This window comes from Phyllobates terribilis, unplaced genomic scaffold (assembly GCF_046119375.1).
Source record: "Phyllobates terribilis strain yellow unplaced genomic scaffold, ASM4611937v1 Scaffold_2__4_contigs__length_985480577, whole genome shotgun sequence".
Classification (NCBI taxonomy): domain Eukaryota; kingdom Metazoa; phylum Chordata; class Amphibia; order Anura; family Dendrobatidae; genus Phyllobates; species Phyllobates terribilis.
Window position 1 is genome coordinate 428756368 of NW_027362762.1, and position 21836 is coordinate 428778203.

Here is a 21836-nt window from a genome sequence, read left to right on the forward strand (position 1 = left end):
CAAGGACTGTTAGTGTAGATGAAATAAATAATAGCGGTGTGGAATCCCTACCTAAAATAAGTGCCATTTCTCTCCCTTTCTTAGCTGCAGCTCTCCCTACTCTGCCTGTTTGAGGGGTAGACTGTGACGAGGATAGGGTCCCGGGTCTTATATAGAACTGATGACGCTATGCGGCCAGCCAATCACTGTAATGCCACTAAAGACATGGCTACAGCATTACAGTGGCTATCAGGCAGTGCCTGCATGTTAATTGGTTGCCTAAAAAGTACCAAACATGGGGGGTGGGGACTCGAGCTCCTGCCCAAGCATTCAAAAAATACTCGCCGAGTAACAAGCATCTCGAGCACTATGATGCTCGGGCGAGTGACGAGTAGTAACCAGCATACTTGCTCATCAGTAATAAAAAAGATAAACAATAAATGTTCCACATTACAGAATGTTAGCAGTAATGTTTGTGCTCAGCCTTCAGGTTTCAGCAGGTTCTCCTCCCACTAAAGTTTTGCTCAAAGCATACTGCATTAACTCCACCTTTTCACAGTGAAGAGCTGTTTTGTGAGTTTTATGGTTTTCGCCATTCTTTTTCTCTTCAGTAGTCTACACCATATAGTTACAACACCAGTCTTGTGAGTTTTCACATGTACAGTCAGCGATGGTGGTAAGGGAGAAGAATGAACCTCGTGAGACCTCTTCGCTTTCAGGCAATCCAAAGAGATTTAAGAAACTCTTGCATTATTTGACAATTGATGGATTCTGTAACGAAGCAAAAGATATACTTGCGTTGGCCATACCTGTTGTAAGTACTGATTTCACATACTTTGTATACATAAGTAGTCATGCAGAAATGAATATTCACACAGATTTGAAGTGTTATATGTATCAACTAACTTGCAGACTGTATATAAATAGAATTTTGGAAATATAAAGAATTACTTCTATTAAATGTAATTTAATTATATTATATTGTATTTTTCCTATCACTGTTGTGTCAGGATAGCGGGTATTATATAAATGTAATATACATAATTGTTAGCCAAAAAAGAAAAAATATCAGCTCACCCATATAAAGTTCTGAAGCATGGAGACTGGCAGTGCTGCAATGAAAAGCAATAATAGATTCAAGAGTCAGGATCTTCAGTTAAAAACACTATTTATTAGGTAAGTATAAAACCCCATCACAACCCCTGTATAGGGATATCTAGCAAACGCGTTTTAGACTGGTGTCTTTAATTGCAATGATCAAATAATTAAAATGATTGCAATGATTAAAAACGCCAGTCTGAAACTTGTTTTCTAGATATCAACAGGGGTTGTGACTTTTTTTTATACTGACGAACCTATTAAATAGTATTTTTAACTGAAAATCCTGATGCTGGAATCCATTGCTTCTTTTTCCATAGTAAATGCTTTGTATGCTTTTGCCCAGTTACTTAACAGAAATCCGGTGACACTACTGAAAATCTGTCAATGAAGACAGTTGATTGAATAGCCTCTGCATTTTCAGGTCACTACAGTAATTTTGGCAACTACTACTAGAGTTACTTGATTTTAATAAAACAAGAGCTTTGCAGACTGCCAATAGGTAAGGGACGAATAGGAAACAGAGATTGAAGCAGATTTTTTTACTGTAGGGTCAATCTGCTAAGTGGCATGACTGTATGATACTGCTGTGACCACTATGTTATATTGAGGTCTGAAGTACCGTATTTTTCGGACTATAACACGCACTGGACCATAAGACGCACCTAAGTTTTAGAGGAGGAAAATAGAAAAAAAATGTAAGCAAAAAATGTGGTCATGATGTACTGTTATGGGGGAGGGGGTCTGCTGCTGACACTGGTATAGTGGCAATGTCCCCCAATTCTGTTAATATCCTCCATCCTGGTATACGTGGCCCTCATCCCCATCCTGGTATATGTGGCCCTCATCCCCATCCTGGTATGCATAGCACCCCAATCCCCCCATCCTGGTATGCATGGCACCCCTTGATCCCCCATTCTGGTATGCATGGCATCCCTTGATCCCCCATCCTGGTATGCATGGGACCCCTTGATCCTGGTATGCATGGCACCCCTTGACCCTGGTATGCATGGCACCCCTTGATCCCCCATCCTGGTATGGATGGCACCCCTTGATCCCCCTTGATCCCCCATCCTGGTATGCATGGCATCCCTTGATCCCCCATCCTGGTATGCTTGGCACCCCTTGATCCTGGTATGCATGGCACTCCTTGATCCTGGTATGCTTGGCACCCCTTGATCCTGGTATGCATGGCACTCCTTGATCCTGGTATACATGGCACCCCTTGATCCTGGTATGCATGGCACCCCTTGATCCAGGTATGCTTGGCACCCCTTGATCCCCCATCCTGGTATGCATGGCACCCCTTGATCCTGGTATGCATAACACCCCTTGATCCTGGTATGCATGGCACACCTTGATCCTGGTATGCATGGCACCCCTTGATCCTTGTATGCATGGCACCCCTTGATTCCGCCATCCTTGTATGCATGGCACCCCTTGATTCACCCATCATGGTATGCATGGCACCAATTGATTCCCCCATACTAGTATGCATGGCATCTCTTGACCCCCCATCCTGGTATGGATGGCACCCCTTGATCCTGGTATGCTTGGCACCCCTTGATCCCCCATCCTGGTATGCATAGCACCCCTTGATCCTAGTATGCATGGCACCCCTTGATCTTGGTATGCATGGCACCCCTTGATCCTGGTATGCATGGCACCCCTTGATCCTGGTATGCATGGCACCCCTTGATCCTAGTATGCATGGCACCCCTCCATCCTGGTATGCATGGCACCCCTTGATCCTGGTATGCATGGCACCCCTTGATCCTAGTATGCATGGCACCCCTCCATCCTTGTATGCATGGCACCCCTTGATTCACCCATCATGGTATGCATGGCACCAATTGATTCCCCCATACTAGTATGCATGGCATCTCTTGACCCCCCATCCTGGTATGGATGGCACCCCTTGATCCTGGTATGCTTGGCACCCCTTGATCCCCCATCCTGGTATGCATAGCACCCCTTGATCCTAGTATGCATGGCACCCCTTGATCTTGGTATGCATGGCACCCCTTGATCCTGGTATGCATGGCACCCCTTGATCCTGGTATGCATGGCACCCCTTGATCCTAGTATGCATGGCACCCCTCCATCCTGGTATGCATGGCACCCCTTGATCCTGGTATGCATTGTACCCCCCCTTGATTCCTCTATCCTGGAATGCATGGCACCCCTTGATCCCCAACCTGGTATGTATGGCACCCCTTGATTCCCCCATCCTGGTATGCATGGCATCCCTTGATCCCCCCATCCTGGTATGCATGGCACCCCTTGATCCCCCGTCCTGGTATGCATGGCACCCTCTGACCCCCATCACACTGCCCACAAAAAAAATCAACAGTTATACTCAACTCCTCTCTCCTCCAGTGCTGCGTGTTACGCTCACGCCCGGACTGACTGGCGTGAGCGTGGTTAGAGATCCCACTAGACCATGAACCGAGGAGTGCCTGGAGGGGCATGACTAAGTATCAACTCGGTCTGACCAAGGTCGCACGGCGGCTCAATCGACTCCGTGAACCAGGGAGGAACCGAGCAGAGGGACAAGGTGCTACTCCAGGTCAGACCCCGGTCACAGCTGTTGACCCACACCGGGGAATGCAGGAACAGGCAGGTTAGGCTGGCATACTGACAGGTGGGTACTAGCAGGCACGGCTGGTATGCAGACTGGTGGGTACTGGCAGGCATGGCTGGTATGCAGACAGGTGGATACTAGCAGGCACGGCTGGTATACAGACAGGTGGGTACTGGCAGGTAGGAATGCAGGCAGGATAGGGACCAGTACAGACTGGGATAGAGGAACAGAGCCGCAAGTGCGGCAGACAAGCAGAGCAGAGCAAAACCCGCAGGTGCAGTAGACGAGCAGAGCAGAGCAAAACCCGCAGGTGCGGTAGACGAGCAGAGCAGAGCAAAACCCGCAGGTGCGGTAGACGAGCAGAGCGCGAAACCCGCAGGTGCGGTAGACGAGCAGAGCAGAGCCAAACCCGCAGGTGCGTTAGACGAGCAGAGCAAAACCCGCAGGTGTGGTAGACGAGCAGAGCAGATCAAAACCCGCAGGTGCGGTAGACAAGCAGAGCAGAGCAAAACCCGCAGGTGCGGTAGACAAGCAGAACAGAGCAAAACCCGCAGGTGCGGTAGACAAGCAGAGCACAGCAAAACCCGCAGGTGCGGTAGACAAACAGAGCAGAGCAAAACCCGCAGGTGCGGTAGACAAGCAGAGCAGAGCAAAACCCGCAGGTGTGGTAGACAAGCAGAGCAGAGCAAAACCCGCAGGTGCGGTAGACAAGCAGACTAGAGCAAAACCCGCAGGTGCGGTAGACAAGCAGAGCAGAGCAAAACCCGCAGGTGTGGTAGACGAACAGAGTAGAGCAAAACCCGCAGGTGCGGTAGACAAGCATAGCAGAGCAAAACCCGCAGGTGCGGTAGACAAGCAGAGCAGAGCAAAAGCCGCAGGCATGGTAGACAAGCAAAGCAGAGCAAAACCCGCAGGTGCGGTAGACAAGCAGAGCAGAGCAAAACCGCAGGTGCGGTAGACAAGCAGAGCAGAGCAAAACCCACAGGTGCGGTGGACAAGCAGAGCAGATACACACAAGGTACTTACAATGAAGTAGCGAGCGGACACTAAACTCACAAACAGAAGGACAGAGACAACGAGTTGCAGTTAGGTGCAGGTTTAGACACTGCAGGAAAAAGAAAGATACGAACATAGAGACAAACAAGTAACGGGCTAGGACACTGTTCAGACAGGAACTGAGCCAGGAACAAGATACAGGAACGAGCCTGGGAACTCAGCCCTCAAGGTTGCGGAAACAGACTAGAAGTCACAGATACAGGCAACGGGCCTGGGTATACAGCCCCCAGGGTGGTGGAACAGACTAGAAGTCACAGATACAGGTAACAGGCCTGAGTACTCAGTCACCAGGGTGGCGGAAGCAGACAAGATACAGAACAGGACCTGGCAACTCAGTTGCACAGAACACACTGAAAGAAAGTGCCACTCAGGCCCCTCCCACTGGGCGGAGGGGGCCCAAGTATCCAGTGACTCACAATAATAGGCTGGGGACGCACCAGGAGTGCGCACACAGTACAGTAACTACAAGAATCAGGCAGCAACCGCCAGTATTCCTCACATGTATTAAATCTGTCAAACAGTCACAAATCATGTTCATGGAGCGACAAAAACTTAAAGCCCGAGCACGCTATAAATACTCGGTGCTCGGCCGAGCATACTCGGCGAAAGGGTTAACAAAACATACTCGCTCATCACTATTCATTTTCTATAGCAGCGAGCACAGCATTGGCTGCTGCAGGCGGCTGCCGCTCCCCCTAGCCCCCCACCACGCACAGCCACAGTACATATGTTCGGACTATAAGATGCACCCCCTCTTTCCTCCAAAATTTTGGAGGAAAAAAGTGCGTCTTATAGTCCGAAAAATACGGTATCTAATGGATCAGATTTGGAAGGTACAACCAATGTTATGTGAAACTGCATAAGATCTAATTGGTACTTGGTGCTATATTTAGGCTATTTGTTTTGCAGTGCCTTATATAATAGATATCACTGTGTTTAACATGTTGAATATCTAATAAAATATAGATTGCCTTAAACAGGACCTGTCACAAGGTCCAAAGTGGCTAGTTTTTGCTCTTATTTTCTTCAAGGTTTTCCCCTACTACATTTTTGTTTTTTTAAATCTGCTATACAGTTCCAGAGTTACGGTATAGGCCTTTTTATTGAGTGGTAATTTTTATGGTCTTTACCAAGGGGGCGTTACTCATAGATTCTCTGGGAGGTGTCTTTAGGCTGTTCTGCATTATTAAAATGTGATCCATGCCTCCTGCTCCATTCTGGAGATGCGGAGAAGACAATTGATTATGTTCATTGGAAAAAATTGAAAGTACTCCTAAATAAACTTGGCTTTGAAGGTCACATTTTCTTTTCTATAATGGCTCTCTATTTTTTTTCCTTCTGCAGAAGTTCATATATCTGGTCTGCTTTCCAAACCATTCTCTAAAATTAATGGCACATGTTAAGGATGCTCATTGTCACCTCTAATTTTTGCCACAAGGATCCCTTTGCCAAACATAAATGATCTTCCCCCAATATTTCCAGCATCAAAATAGGAAAATCAGAAGATTGTATAATTTTTCAGACAATTTAATCTTAAGTGCTCTCCAACAAATCTCTCATCTCAAATCATTAACATTTTTAGCTTGGCTAGTTACTAAGATTAAGATTAATACCTATGAATGGTATTATAGGGTGTACAGACAGTACTGTTCAAATGTTTTAGGCATGTGTGGAAAAGATGCTGCAAAATAAGAATACTTTCAAAAATATAAGTGTTAATAGTTCATTTTTTAGAAATTAACAAAATGCAAAGTGAATGAGCAAAAGATAAATCTAAATCAAATCAGTATTTGCTGTGACCACCCTCTGCCTTCAAAACATCATCAATTTTTCTTGAGCAAAATTGTTGAAGGAATTCCGCTGGGAGGTTCTTCCAAACATCTTGGAGATCCAATCACAGCTATTGTATGGGTGTAGGCTTAGGAAAATTCTTTTGTCTCTTCATATAATCCTAGTCAGATTCAATGATGGTGAGATCAGGGCTCTGTAGTGGCCATATCATCACTTCCAGCTCTCCTCCTAATGCCAAAGTTAGCTATTAATGACATTGACTGTATGTTTGGGGTCGCTGTCCTGCTGCAGAATAAATTTGGAGAAAATCAGATGCCTCTCTGATAAAACTGCTTGATGGATAAGTATCTGCCTACATTTCTCATCTTGACCAATGCAGCCCCAAATTTACTATGAACCACCACCATAATCTCCATACTTCCCAGTTGCTTGCAGACACTCATCATTGTTCTGCTCTCCAGCCCTTCAGTGAACAAACTGCCTTTTGTTACAGCCAAATATTTTACTTTTTGGCTCATTAGTCCAGAGACTATTGTGATATGTAAGACTAGGTGGAAATATACAATCCTTCCATTCACCAACAGTTAAAGCTGCTATACTTTCCACTTCCTTTTTTGAACTCTTTGAAATATGACTAACTCCATATGGAAGTTATACAACAATTAATTACTAACATTGACACTAGAAGCCGGATTCATAAGGGAATTCAATTCCTGGGTGTATACTTGAGAGGTATAGTCTCATTTCTACATCTGCATAATTCCTTTGACATCTCACATTTACTTTTTATGTATTTACAATAGCAACATTTTCTGTCTACCAAACGTATTTCCATTTCTTTGAAAATTATGAAATCTACTTTTTAGATGACACAAAAACAACACTGAAGCATATTTGGCTTTAACTCCTCCAGATACTTCAGATCATTCTCTCCTTTATGTCAAAATGAGTATATGATTAATAAAGTAATTTTTAGTGATCAGTCTTACCAAATAAATGCCAAATCTTCTCATTCTGTAAGTAATTTAGAGAACTCAAGAACATTTTTATACAGGTAGAACCATACTCCATATTGCCTCATAGATATACACTTCACTGAATCAGTTTCATATAAAGTATGGTCATATTACAATATCACTGCATGCAACAAACTATTAAAACACAATAGGTAAGAATCATTAAAGGGGTTGTCCAGTCTTAAGCTACAAGTCTGCAGTCTCTCTATGTGACTGCAGCCTTGTGAATCTTCACATTGAGCACATCGCGAGCATCGATGAGGAGGGGGTGTGAGCAGTGTTGGACTGGCCCTGCAAAGCAACGGAGGATCCATAAAAACACTGCAAAAACGGTACAAAAACACTACGTGGGTGTGGCGCCCCTGAGGATTCTGTCGCCACAGAGGTACTGCACCTCTCCCAGAGGTGTGGCATCTCCTTCTCTCAGGTAAGGATGGAGTACTGCCCGGGACCCCAACACCTGCACTCAACACTACACTACTCCAGGCCGGCTGGAAGGGCATTATGCACTTCTTTTGCTGCCCTGTCCCTGGCAGGAGCGGGGGGAACCAAAAGTGAGGGTGAACCAAGTAGTGGGTGTGGGTGGAGGATGTAGAACAGGGGAGCACTTAAAGAATATGTATAAAAAGAGAAGCCATCTTAGGGAGTGTGGTCAGTCAGTCAGTGGATACAGTGAGAGAGAAGAGGAGAGGAGCAGAGTCTCCTCAGGAGCTATGCTCCAGAGTGGGGCCTAGTAAGCGAGGCCCAAGGAGACGAGAGGGGAGTCAGGGAGGAAGGCTCCAGGAATAAAAGGGATCCCAGGGGGTACGGTGAGTGCAGGGCGGCACCCGTACGCCCGAATCTGCCAAGTGTCAGAGGGATCAGGCCGCAAGAAGGGAACCGGTCCCTGGACCAGCCGTGTTACTTCAAGTCTCGGCTGGAAAACCGGAGGCTTCTGCACTTTCAAGGTGCAGTTGCCACTTTCGCACCTAAGCCGCCGAAAAGGGCACCAAGTCAGGTCCGGGAACTTCAAGTTGCCCAGAGGGATCTCAAGGTACCCGATCGGGACTTTGTGTGGCGAGGCGCAGGGCAGGAGGGAGAGACCCAGCGCGGGAAGTCGGCTAAGGAAGGAACATACAGAAAGGGGGTCCCGTTAAGTGCTTCTGATATACTTGAGGGAGTGCTGAACTCCTGCCTGGTGAACGCAGTACAACGTGGGAGGCTGACACCTGTACAGTGTGTAACATACCTGGCGGCGTACTTGCATAGTGCACCATCTTTGGAAGCCCAGATACTGGATCTAAATGAGCAGCTGGCAACACTGAGATCCATTGACAACATGGAAAGGAGTCTGCTGCTCACTGAGCAGCAGCTCACTGGGGTAGATGTGGGGGAGGGTGGTAGTCGGGAGCTGCAGGGCAGTGAGGTCGCTAGTTGGGTGACAGTTAGAAGGGGTACTAGAGGGAAGAGTGCCAGGGAGGCTAGTCCTGATCTGGCACACCCCAATAAGTTTGCAAAGTTGTCAGATGAGGGGAGTGACGGTACAGGGGTAGCACTACTGCAGCAAGGCATGTCCCCTGAAAGCCGAAGGAGTGTCAGCTCCAGTAAGGAGGGAAATAGGAGAGTAGGGCAGGCCAGGCAGGTGCTTGTAGTGGGGGACTCAATTATTAGGGGAACAGATAGGGCAATCTGTCACAAAGACAAGGATCGTCGAATAGTGTGCTGCCTACCTGGCGCTCGAGTCCGGCACATCGCTGATCGGGTTGACAGATTACTGGGAGGGGCTGGTGAGGACCCAGCGGTCATGGTGCACATTGGCACAAATGACAAAGTTAAAGGTAGGTGGAAGGTCCTTAAAGATGATTTCAGGGAATTAGGCTGCAAGCTGAAAGCAAGGACCTCCAAGGTGGTATTCTCTGAAATACTACCGGTACTACGTGCCACGCCAGAGAGGCAACGGGAGATTAGGGAGATAAATAAGTGGCTCAAGAACTGGTGTAGGAAGGAGGGATTTGGGTTCCTAGAGAACTGGGCCGACTTCTCAGTTGGCTACAGACTCTACGCTAGGGACCAGCTGCACCTTAATGGGGAGGGTGCAGCTGTGCTGGGGGAGAAAATGACTAGAAGGTTGGAGGAGTGTTTAAACTAGGGATTGGGGGGGAGGGTATTCATTTTATAGGTGTGGAAGATAGGGACCTGGGCACAAATAAAGAAATTGGGGGTGGGGTTAGAACAGTCAATAAAGTAAGAAGGAATAGAGGTACAGAGAGATACATAAAATTCATGTACACTAATGCCAGAAGCCTCACCAACAAAATGGAGGAATTAGAATTAATTTTGTTGGAAAATAATTATGACATGGTAGGGATATCTGAGATGTGGCTGGATGAGAGCCATGACTGGGCAGTTAATTTACAGGGCTATAGTCTGTTCAGAAATGACCATACAAACAAGCGAGGGGGGTGGGTGTTTATATGTAAAATCATCCTTAAAACCTGTCTTGCGGGAGGATATATGTGAATCTAATGAAAATGTAGAGTCCCTGTGGGTGGAGATAAGGGGAGGGGGAAAAAATAATAAATTACTGATAGGGGTTTGTTATAAGTCTCCAAAAATAATGGAAGTAGCGGAGAATATCCTCGTAAAGCAAATAGATGAAGCAGCGACTCAAGGAGAAGTCATTATTATGGGAGACTTCAACTACCCTGAAATACATTGGGGGACAGAAACATGTAGTTCAAGCAAAGGTAATAGGTTTTTGACAACTATGAGAGACAATTACCTTTCACAACTGGTTCAGGACCCAACAAGAAGGGGAGCACTGCTAGACCTAATATTAACCAATAGGCCAGACCGCATATCAAATATACGAGTTGGGGGTCACTTGGGTAATAGTGATCACAAAATAATACGTTTTCATGTAACCTTTAATAAGATGTGTAGTAGAGGGGTTACAAGGACACTAAACTTCAGGAAGGCAAATTTCCAACGGTTAACAGATGATCTTAGTGCAATAAACTGGGACGATATACTGAGACATAAAGCTACACAAAGCAAATGGGAGACATTTATTAACATCCTGAATAGGACCTGTGCACAATATATACCCTTTGGGAATAAACATGCTAGAAATAGGAGGAAACCACTATGGCTAAATAGAGCTGTAAGGGGTGCAATAAGTGACAAAAAGAAAGCATTTAGAGAACTAAAGCAAGTAGATAGTGATGAGGCATTAAATAAATATAGAAAATTAAATAAATTATGTAAAAAACAAATCAAGGCAGCAAAGATTGAGGCAGAGAGAATCATTGCCAGAGAAAGTAAAAATAACCCCAAAATATTCTTTAACTACATAAATAGTAAAAAACTAAAAATGATAGTGTTGGCCCCCTTAAAAATAGTCTGGGTGAAATGGTGGATGAGGATGAGGAAAAAGCCAATATGCTAAATGATTTTTTTTCAACCGTATTTACACAAGAAAATCGCATGACAGAAAACATGATTAGTGATAACAAAAATTCTCCATTAAATGTCACTTGCTTAACCCAGCAGGAAGTACGGCGGCGTCTAAAAATCACTAAAGTTGACAAATCCCCGGGCCCGGATGGGATACACCCGCGAATATTGCAGGAATTAAGTAATGTCATAGATAGACCATTATTTTTAATCTTTAAAGATTCCATAATAACAGGGTCTGTACCACAGGACTGGCGTATAGCAAATGTTGTGCCAATATTCAAAAAGGAGACAAAAATTGAACTTGGAAATTATAGGCCGGTAAGCTTAACCTCTACTGTGGGTAAAATCCTGGAGGGTTTCCTAAGAGATGCTATAATAGAGTATCTGAAGAAGAATAACCTCATGACCCAATATCAACATGGGTTTACGAGGGACCGTTCCTGTCAAACTAATATGATCAGTTTTTATGAGGAGGCAAGTTCTGGACTGGACCAAGGAAATGCAGTGGATGTTGTGTATGTGGACTTTTCAAAAGCTTTTGATACGGTTCCACACAAAAGGTTGATACATAAAATGAGAACAATGGGGATAGGGGAAAATATATGTATGTGGGTTAAGAATTGGCTCAGTGATAGGAAACAAAGGGTGGTTATTAATGGAAAACACTCAGACTGGGTCTCAGTTAACAGTGGGGTACCACAAGGGTCAGTATTGGGCCCCCTTCTTTTTAACATATTTATTAATGACCTTGTAGGGGGCATACAGAGTAATATTTCAATATTTGCAGATGACACTAAACTCTGCCGGGTAATCAATACAGAGGAGGACAATTTTATATTACAGGTGGATCTATGTAAACTAGAAGCTTGGACTGATAAAAGGCAAATGAGCTTTAATGGGGATAAATGTAAGGTAATGCACTTGGGCAGAGGAAATAAAATGTATAATTATATGCTTAATTGTAAAACACTGGGCAAAACTGTAACTGAAAAAGACCTGTGTATATTGGTGGACAACAAGCTCACGTTTAGTGGCCAGTGTCAGGCTGATGCTGCAAAGGCAAATAAAATAATGGGATGCATTAAAAGAGGCATAGATGCTCATGAGGAGAACATAATTTTACCTCTATACAAGTCATTAGTGCGACCACACTTAGAATACTGTGTACAGTTCTGGTCTCCGGTGTATAAGAAAGCCATTCAGTAGCTGAACTAGAGCGGGTGCAGAGAAGAGCGACCAAGGTTATTAGAGGACTGGGGGGTCTGCAATACCAAGACAGGTTATTACACTTGGGGTTATTTACTGTGGAAAAAAGAAGGCTTAGGGGTGATCTTATTACTATGTACAAGTATATGAGGGGACAGTACAAAGACCTTTCTACTGATCTTTTAACTCTGAGGCCTGAGGTGGGGACAAGGGGGCATCTTCTACGTCTGGAGGAAAGAAGGTTTAATCATAATCACAGACGGGGATTCTTTACTGTAAGAGCAGTGAGACTATGGAACTCTCTGCCGCATGATGTTGTAATGAGTGATTCACTGTTAAAATTTAAGAAGGGCATGGATGCCTTTCTTGAAAAGTATAATATAACAGGTTATAAATACTAGATTCCTTGATAGGGTGTTGATCCAGGGAACTAGTCTGATTGTCGTATGGAGTCGGGAAGGAATTTTTTTCCCCAATGTGGAGCTTAGTGTTGCCACATGGTTTTTTTTTGCCTTTCTCTGGATCAACATGTTAGGCTATGGGTTGAACTAGATGGACTTAGCCTTCCTTCAACCTTAAAAACTATGTTACTATGTTACTATGCTACTGACGCGCCCCCTGGGACATATTCCTTTTTGAGGGGAATACCCGGCACCGGATCAGATGGGGGGGGGGTTGTAGTCTCCGAGCGGCTGTGACCCGGTCCCGTGCCCAGGGCGTCAAACTCAGAGTTATGTGGCAGCTTTACAGATGTTACTAAAGTTCTTTTGTGTCGACTACGCCACCCGTTGTAATGCGGTCACTGTGGCCGCCGCTGCAGCAGGGTCCGCTGAGGCTGATGGTGGATGCGCAGCTTGGTGGGATAACCCCCAACGGGAGGGGTATAGCCTCAGAGGGGACAGGCGCAGAGGATGGGGGTTGTGGTGGTGCGGTGCAGCCGGCAATGAAGACAGACTCGGGTTGTGCAGTTAAGGGTGTTTACTTACTGCAGAAGTTGTACTGGTCACTCCAGCTGCTAGTGACCACCCGAGCCGTGCTGCGTCCACCAGGTCCTGGATCCAGCCAACCCCCAAACAAGTCCGGAGCGTGGCCCTGAGCTCTCCCTCTGTCCTTTCTTCAGCCGTCCCCACCAGTGATTCACCTAGGTCCAGCTCCCTCGGGCCTTCTGTTGGGACACCCTTGGCCCTGGGTTCCCTGACCCTTCATGTGGTGTGCCTTCGGGGTGAATATGGTGGGTGACCGTGGCAAACGCTGCCCACGATCTCCGGTCTCTGGCTAGGGATTGTTTTTGCCCCCACCAGCTTGGGTTCCGGTACCCTGATGCTGACTCCTCACCCGGTGCTCTAATTTGGGTTCTTGGGTCCCTTCAGTCTTCCCCCTCTGGGTCTTTCTCTGCTCCACTCTCTCTCTCTCCAGGGCTGCTGTTTCCTTCTCTCTCCTCTCCAACTCACTTTCTGCGTCTGAACTTGTCCTCTGCAGCTGACTGACCCTCTGCGTCTGACCCTGATTCTAGTTGGTGCCCACCTTATATATCCCTCTATGTGTGAGCTCAGGTGACCAGCACCCAATGAGCTCCTATCACTACCCAGACTGCTCCCCCTATCTGCCCCTACACTACATGGGATGTACCACCCCCCTCCCACTCCAGCCAGGAACAGGCTCGGTTGTACCTGCACATTTCTAAGTGGGAGTACCGTCGGCCTGCTCCTCTGAAATGGGATGTATGTAGTGCATGCAGTCTATCTGAGCTCAGTTCCACACTCCTTCCTTACCCGGGAGTGGAATATCACACCTCTGGGTTGAGGTGCAATACCCCTGTAGCAGCCGAATCCTCAGGGTGCTACACTACTATCTCCCACTATGCAAGATCGCAAACTTAATCTTCAGTCCAGTCTGCCAGCCTGGCTTCTGTTCATGCTGTCTGCTTGTCCCTGTCCTGACTGCTTAGGGCGGCGGCCCGGTTACTTCCTGTTTTTTGGAGCTGCTGTGGGCACACCCCTAATGCGTCCTCAGCCTATTGCTGTCTGTCGCTGGATATTTAAACCAGATCCACCTTGAAGCTGGTGCCTGAGCAACTCTTATCCTCAGAGGGCTTCTTGCCTCTGATGTGCCAGGTCCTGTTCTGTTTTTCCTGCCTGTCCGCCTTCCTGGAGGCTGTATTCCCAGGCCTGTCTGAACTCGCTCCTAGCCTGTTCGTCCTGCCTTCTGGGGGCTGCATACCCAGACCCGTTATCTGTGTCTTCTAGCCTGTTTGTCCGCCATTCTGGGTGCCGCATACCCAGACTCACTCCTGTATCTCGCTGCAGTGTCAGTTCCTGTCTTAACACTCAGTTCCTGTCTGAACACTCTCCTAGCCTGTTACCTGTTTTTCTCTATGTCTGTACCTTTCCTTTTTCTGCAGAGTCTGAACCTGCACCTAACTCCTACTCGTTGTCGCTGTACTTCCGTTTGTGAGTTTGGAGTCCACTCGCTACTTCTTTGCAAGTACCTCGTGTGTATCTGGTTCTGCCTTTCCCTTCCAGTCTGTTCCGGGTGAACAGAGCCCTGTCCTCTCTGCTCTGTCTTTGCTCACCACTTTGGCTGTTTCCCCCTAGCTCTGCCTTACTTACTGCTCCGGCGGATCCTGCCCGCTCAGCCTTGTCCATCGCACCTGCGGTTTCGCTCTGCTCAGCCCTGTCCACCGCATCTGCGGTTTCGCTCTGCTCAGCCCTGTCCACCGCACCTGCGGTTTCACTCTGCTCAGCCCTGTCCACTGCATCTGCGGTTTCGCTCTGCTCAGCCTTGTCCACCGCACCTGCGGTTTCACTTTACTCTGCTTGATTATCGCATCTGCGGCTCTGAACCCGTCTCCCAGTCTGTACTGGACCCTACCCAGCCTGTGCTCTAACCTGCCTGTTCCTGTATTCCCTGGTGTGGGTCAACAGCCGTGTCCGGGGTCTGACCTGGAGTGGCACCTGGTCCCTCTGCTCGGTTCCTCCCAGGTGCACGGCGTCGTAGCCGTTGTGCGACCTGGGTCGGATCGGGTTGATACTTAGTTACGCCCCTCCAGGCACTCTCCGATTCATGGCACAGTGGGATCACTAATCACGCACACGCCAGTCAGTCCGGGCGTGTGCATAACACAGTGCCATCTGAAGAACCTAAATAACTGTGAGTAAACTTGGATGACTGCACCCCATTGCTTCTGTCAGTTATTTCCACCACGTTATCCCTCCTGCACTACAACGCCCAGCATCACCATCTGCACTTACACTGCCCTGGAGCTGTGCTCTGCCTGTGGAGAGCCGCACCAACCAAGCTGCCCTAACATCTACCTTCAGAGGTCTGCAGCAGCGCCGGTACCCATTATCGGGAACCACAGGTGGCGTCACGAGAAAAAACTGTTATTCATCCCTTCAAGTGACAAACCCCTTTTAAATAGTGACCCCAGAGTACGGGCCCGGGAGCCGACTGCCGTGACATCCCAAGAAGGTAAAGGCCAGGGTACCGAGTCCCCCATATCCACCTGGGCGAGTCATGGGCACATGGCCTAAGACTCTGTATACATATGTACATATTCACACTTACTGACAGCTGTATGAGTTGAGCTACAGGCCTCAATCAGTTATGACTCTATAGATGGTTACTTTCTAGTGGAAAAATAATAGCTTACAGCCATCCTCTGCACAAACTGTCACATTGGATGGTCTGTTTCTGGGGGGTAACAAACTCCTTCCCAATTCCCCTGGTGCATTAGGCAGTGAATTATTAGTCAGAGGGGTGTCAATGTTTGAGGCAACAAAACAAATCTGACTGACACTAAGCCCCAGCGATGATAATTTAAAGATGGATTTGGTCCAACATAGTCCATGAAATCCAATGTAGGCCAAATAGCAATAAGAAAAATACAAGAAATCTCTGATATTTAGGTTCACACGCTTTTTGTTAATGTACACAGCACTTTCCTACTTTTTGCTGCAGACTTTAGATTTTCTTATTTCTGTAGTAATGGATGTTGGGACCCAAGAATGATGTTCTCTGGTGGGCCCTGTATTCTCCAGTCCGACACTGAGCGTGAACACAAGTATACGATTTGCATACATGTGGTCACCTGCCGGCTAGTCTGTATCTGGCCTTGTTCAATTCAAGTGCATTGATTCAGTCTAGCCGGAATGTGTCCAGAAGTATCTAAAACGCATAACTATGGTCACACGACTGCCTAGTCCCGGCGTTGGCAGATGAATCCTGACAGTGTGCACTGCACGTGATGTGAGGATTCACAAATCTGCAGTCATGTAGAGCAGTGGTCCCCAACCTTTTTTGCACCAGGGACCGGCTTGAAGCAAGATCATTTTTCCATGGCCCAGCAAGGAGGGGGTGGGGTGGGCGGGGCTTTGGTCATATGGGGGCGGGGTAATGGAGGGATTTGGAGTTTAGTGCATACTTATCATATAGTGTAGACCAGGTCCCCGCCAGGAGCTATGCCAGGAGCCCCACATAATGTGCTGTGCCAGGAGCCGCATCACTGAGGCCCCATCACGCCCTGCAGCAGGACAGGGCAGCTGTCCTGACAGCTGCTGTTCAGCTGCATTTACTTCATCCCAGGGGCGGACACAGACTGTAGTGGGCCCCTGTGCAAGAAATTTTTGGGGGCCCCCCCGCCCTTCATAAGGCAACAAAGTTATGTAAACATAATCCCCCCATGTGCATCTCTCACCCCCCCATGTGCAGCTCACCCCCGTGCATCTCTCATCCCCTCCGTGCATCTCTCATCCCCCCCGTGCATCTCTCACCGCCCTGTGCATCTCTCATCCACCCCCCGTGCATCTCTCATCCCCCCCGTGCATCTCTCATCCCCCCGTGCATCTCTCATCCACCCCCCGTGCATCTCTCACCCCCCCGTGCATCTCTCACCCCCCCGTGCATCTCTCACCCCCCCGTGCATCTCTCATCTCTCCCCTCCCTCCCATGTGCATCTCTCATCTCTCCCCTTCCCCCATGTGCATCTCTCATCTCTCCCCTCCCCCCATGTGCATCTCTCATCTCTCCCCTCCCCCCATGTGGATCTCTCATCTCTCCCCTCCCCCCATGTGGATCTCTCATCTCTCCCCTCCCCCCCATGTGGATCTCTCATCTCTCCCCTCCCCCATGTGCATCTCTCATCTCTCCCCTCCCCCCCATGTGGATCTCTCATCTCTCCCCTCCCCCATGTGCATCTCTCATCTCTCCCCTCCCCCCATGTGCATCTCCCATTCCCCCCACTCCTAGTTAATTGTATTTAAAAAAAAATAAAACTTGTTATACTTACCCCCATGCGATCCCTGCAGAATCCTGGCGCTCGTCCAAATCGCTGACACCAGGTTCTCCTGACTTCCGGCCATGTGACGGCGCCGTCACATGACCGGAAGTCAGGGGAATCATGTAGGTGCTGCCGCAGCAGCGCAGCGCTAAGATGTCCCGGACCCGGCGCTTAGCATGCGGCCGGGGGCCCCATGAGGAGAGAGACGCACAAGAGGGGGGCTCCTACCGGCCGGGCCCCATACTGGAGTCAGGGCAGTCATGCCCTGATGGCGGCCCTGCTGGAGGCTGGAGGGGCCCCCTCTCCCCGCGGACCGGCTGAAAAACCCCAACGGCCCGGTCCTGGTCCGCGGACCGGCGGTTGGGGACCTCTGATGTAAAGTGACTGGAGACTTGTGCTGGACAACCCTTTAAGATTGGCGTTTTCTATGATATTCTTAATGAAGGCAGCACCAACACCTGGAATATTTAAATTTTTCCCTAAGTGGAGCTATTTGAGGGCTTGTATTTCTTTTTTGGGTGGTGAGCTGTCGTTTTTTTGGGTATATATACCTCCATGCGTTGCCCCACTCCTCTGCACTCTGCTGGATGAATGTCCTGACACCTGTCAATTATATAAAGTGCAGCTATCTTACACTAGACAAGCGCCAAACTTATTTATAAGGAGGCTCAATCTTTTCCCATTCTGTAACACTGTGGTACTCCGAGTGGGAGTGGGCCCTCACATCTCCCCAGTTGGTTATCACAGCATTAGGGGTTAAAATGTATGCTTACATTCTTTTAGTGTCATAAAATATTAACCCCAATAAATGCCATACAACACACTGCTATACACATACAATATATGTTTGTATTTTGTTTTTCCTACAGTTCTTATCCCAGCTGATGGTGTTTCTTCTGATTACTGCGAGCTCAATATTCTGTGGACATTTAGGTAAAATTGAGCTGGACTCTGTAACTCTTGCTGTGGCTGTAAGTATATGTGTTAATGTAGATAATATGCTCAAACATTTTTGTATAAATTTTTATTTATTTTAAGTCTGACATTTATGCTTTTATGTGTATAAAACATGTAAAATTATATGCATTGCTTAGAGAATGTTATAAATATACATCAATACATTTTAAGGTCTTCAGATGAGTAACTTGAGGTATTAGAGACATGATAAAAAGCTGTTCCAGTAACTTATTCTATGTATAAGTCCTCATTCAGACATCCATGAATCAAGGTACGAGTTCTATCTGTGTATCCATCATAATCTATGGAGCTGTTCACAACTACGTGTTTTTTACGGATTGTGGGCGCGGTTCAGCAAATCTCAATCCAGAACTAACTGGATTGAGATTTTTGGTGTAGCGCACGGAGGCACAAGCCACTTGTCAGACACTCCCGATTTTATGAAGAGGCATGCACTTCTTCATGAGTCAGGAGTATCTGATTCCAGTACGCCCCCTCATCAAGACTGGTGTGAACAACGCCAGTCTTGATGAATCAGGCCATGTGGGCTCACACAAAATATCATGGCGACAAGTTGATTTTTGATCTGAGTCATGATCAAAATTACCGAAACAACTCTAGAGGTCCGTGAAAATTACAGACAGCAGACAAATGGCATCAGTGTAAAGTGCATGTGCTGTCCGTGAATAAAATTGAAATGATTAGGAGGAGATTTGCTGTTTTGTTTTTTTCATCTGCATACGTGCAAAATGCATGATGAAAAACTGATGGTAAAAACTGAAACTCTGATCAAACACTGATGAAAATCAGATCCAAAACACTGATGAAACTTGGACCCCTTTTTTGTTTATGAGAGAAATCACTGATGTCTAAGTGATCACTTTTTATTGTTTTTTTTAGGAGGCGGAATGAACAAGAAAAATTAATTTTGTCATTGGATTGATTTTTTTTACTATGTTCATCATACAGGGGAATTGTTTTATTGTACAAGTCATATGAATGTGGTGAAAATTTTGTGCAGTTCTTAAATTTTTTTATGAAAAAAGTATGTCTGAGTCGGCCTCCACCGAGCCAGGGCGTAATGGCGGAGAACTGTCACGAGTGGACTCGCCGGCCGGCAGACTATCCTCAGCAGAATAAGAAAAAAGGGGAAAGTTGTGTAAGGGATGCAGGATCAGCCCTTCTCAATAAGTACTGTCCAGACTTCTGGTGCAACAGGAAGAAAAACTCACTTTTACTGGAGCAGTTGATGATGGTGGTGACTGATTACAGCTCTCCATAGGTATTCAGTACAATGAGCTCACAGCCCCTCATGGTGTGATGAACCCAGCTCTTTTCCTGCAATGTGTAGCAACTCTCCTCACTCCCGCTGCATATAGCACTATACATGCACTAAAACTTCTCCTCTCAGCTTGGACCTTGGCATCCACGGCACCTCAGGCTTAACAGGAAAATACCTCAGCTCTCTTCCCACCGCTGACAACTAAGGATCCTCCATAGACATCCCTTGTCTGATCCCTAACTGATGTCACCTGGCAATTTGGCACTTTTTGAACCGCGCAGGATACTAAGTCCCATGCGGCTGCGCAGATTTCGCTGTTGTCCTGACAATGACGGCACTGGCTGGCCTACTTGATCTCAAGCACCACTCAATCCCAGGGGTGCAGGGTTGCTTCTACTGTGCTTAGCAGTTCTCCTGCAGGGGCTGCTACCCACCAGACTTCACAATAGTCCTTACACTATGGCCGAAAAGTTGTCTTTTCACACCATCACATACCTCCCAACTTTTGAAGAACAGAAAGAGGGACAGATGTTGCGGTGCACAGAGCGCACTGCGGAAAATTTTGGCCACGCCCCTTGTCACACCCCAATCCATGCCCATTTACCATTATCTTTCTCCCCTTGCAGGAGGAGTTGTCATAGGGGCGATAGCAGTGACAGAGATTCAGCAGACGCCTGAGACTGCAGGTTGTAGACCCAAATCCGGGACTGTCTGCTGTATCCGGGACAGTTGGGACTAGAGATGAGCGGATGGATTCCCGGGTCTCTGGTCCAGCGTCCATGTCAGTGGTATCTGGCGGCTGGACAGGAGACCATGAATCTCTTATCTGCCGGTATCCCTGGTGGCTTTGATCACCCAGGGCAGCATAACGTCATCTATGAGCCCTGTTCATCTCTAGTTGTGGATTAGTTTTTTTTCCTTCATTCACAGTTGGAGCCGCCAGAACTTCCTCATCTTTATGTTGCGCCACTATATGACATTCGGCTTTTTGGTGCCTGTAAGGCTGTGTTCACATGTTTTTTTTTTTTTTTAGGATCCAAAGAAACAAAGCACAAAAACTACACAGTTCAGCAGCTTCTGTAGACCACAGGGGGCGCAGTTCTCATGAAATTACATCCACTTTGTTTCGACGGTTAAACAGAGCAGAAAAAAATCAGCATTTACTCTACATATGAACAAGGTCTAAATATCCAAGCAAAGTGGATGTAAGTCCATGAAATCTCCGCTCTCTGTGGTCTGAAGACGCTGCTGAACTCTGCGGTTTTAGTGCATTTTTTCTTTATAGACTTCTGGAAAAAAAAAACGCATGAACAAAAAAATGCTGCTGCATTTTTAAGTGCAGAATCAAACCATTTCTGTACTATAAAAAAAGGCATTAAAAATGTGGATTCACATCTGCACCAAAATCGCATCAAATAAGCGGGAAAACGCATGAAAGAAAAGCAGCAAACATGCAATAATCAGAGAAGAGTGGTGCATAAACCTGCAGAAAACGTTCAGAAAAAGCAGCATTTACACTACGTGTGAACACGGCCTCAGCATTATGTTTTCAATACATTTTTAATACATTTTATATGGGTTTAATAGAAAAAATATATCAATCATGCCACTTTTTTACACCATTTACCGATCCCCATAAATAATCTGATCGCTGTGTTCTGTAGGTCGTTACGATTACAGGGACACCAAATATGTCCGTGCTATGTGCTGATTTATGATGTTTATTATTTTTTAAAAAGCGCATTAAAAATAACAATATTTTAACTGTTTTTCATTATTCTTTTTCTAATTTCATAGGAATAAAAAAAATCTCTTATTCTCCCTCTAGAATACAATACATAGAAATCCACTGCTGTGTGCAATGTATCTCTATGTAATGTCTGCAGTCACAGCTGCTATAACAGTATGGAAAGTTCTGCTCATGAGTCATGACATCACCTGAGCTTGTAGCTCAGTGTGTTCAGCTCCTGTCTGGGCTGTGGGTTTGAGCCCCCATGGAGGCTCTCGCAAAAAAAAATAAATCATTTTTGTAATTGCTTATAATAAAGATCTTTTATAGGAACAAAAATCGGACTTTTTTCCAACTCAGAATACAAGTACAAAAATATACACTACTATATCCAATGTACTTGTATTCTGTGCCTCTGCAGT

General features: G+C 46.6%; 1 protein-coding gene across 1 annotated transcript in view; it reads left to right on the forward strand.

The window, feature by feature from the left end:
• The first annotated feature begins 643 nt into the window (after window positions 1-643).
• LOC141252676 (multidrug and toxin extrusion protein 2-like) overlaps window positions 644-21836 on the forward strand; it is a 577502-nt gene continuing 556309 nt past the window's right edge. The window contains exons 1-2 of the mRNA XM_073670545.1: window positions 644-793; window positions 18316-18417. Of these exons, the coding sequence (XP_073526646.1) occupies window positions 650-793; window positions 18316-18417 (246 nt within the window). The 5' untranslated portion in view covers window positions 644-649. The remainder of the gene's footprint in view (window positions 794-18315; window positions 18418-21836) is intronic.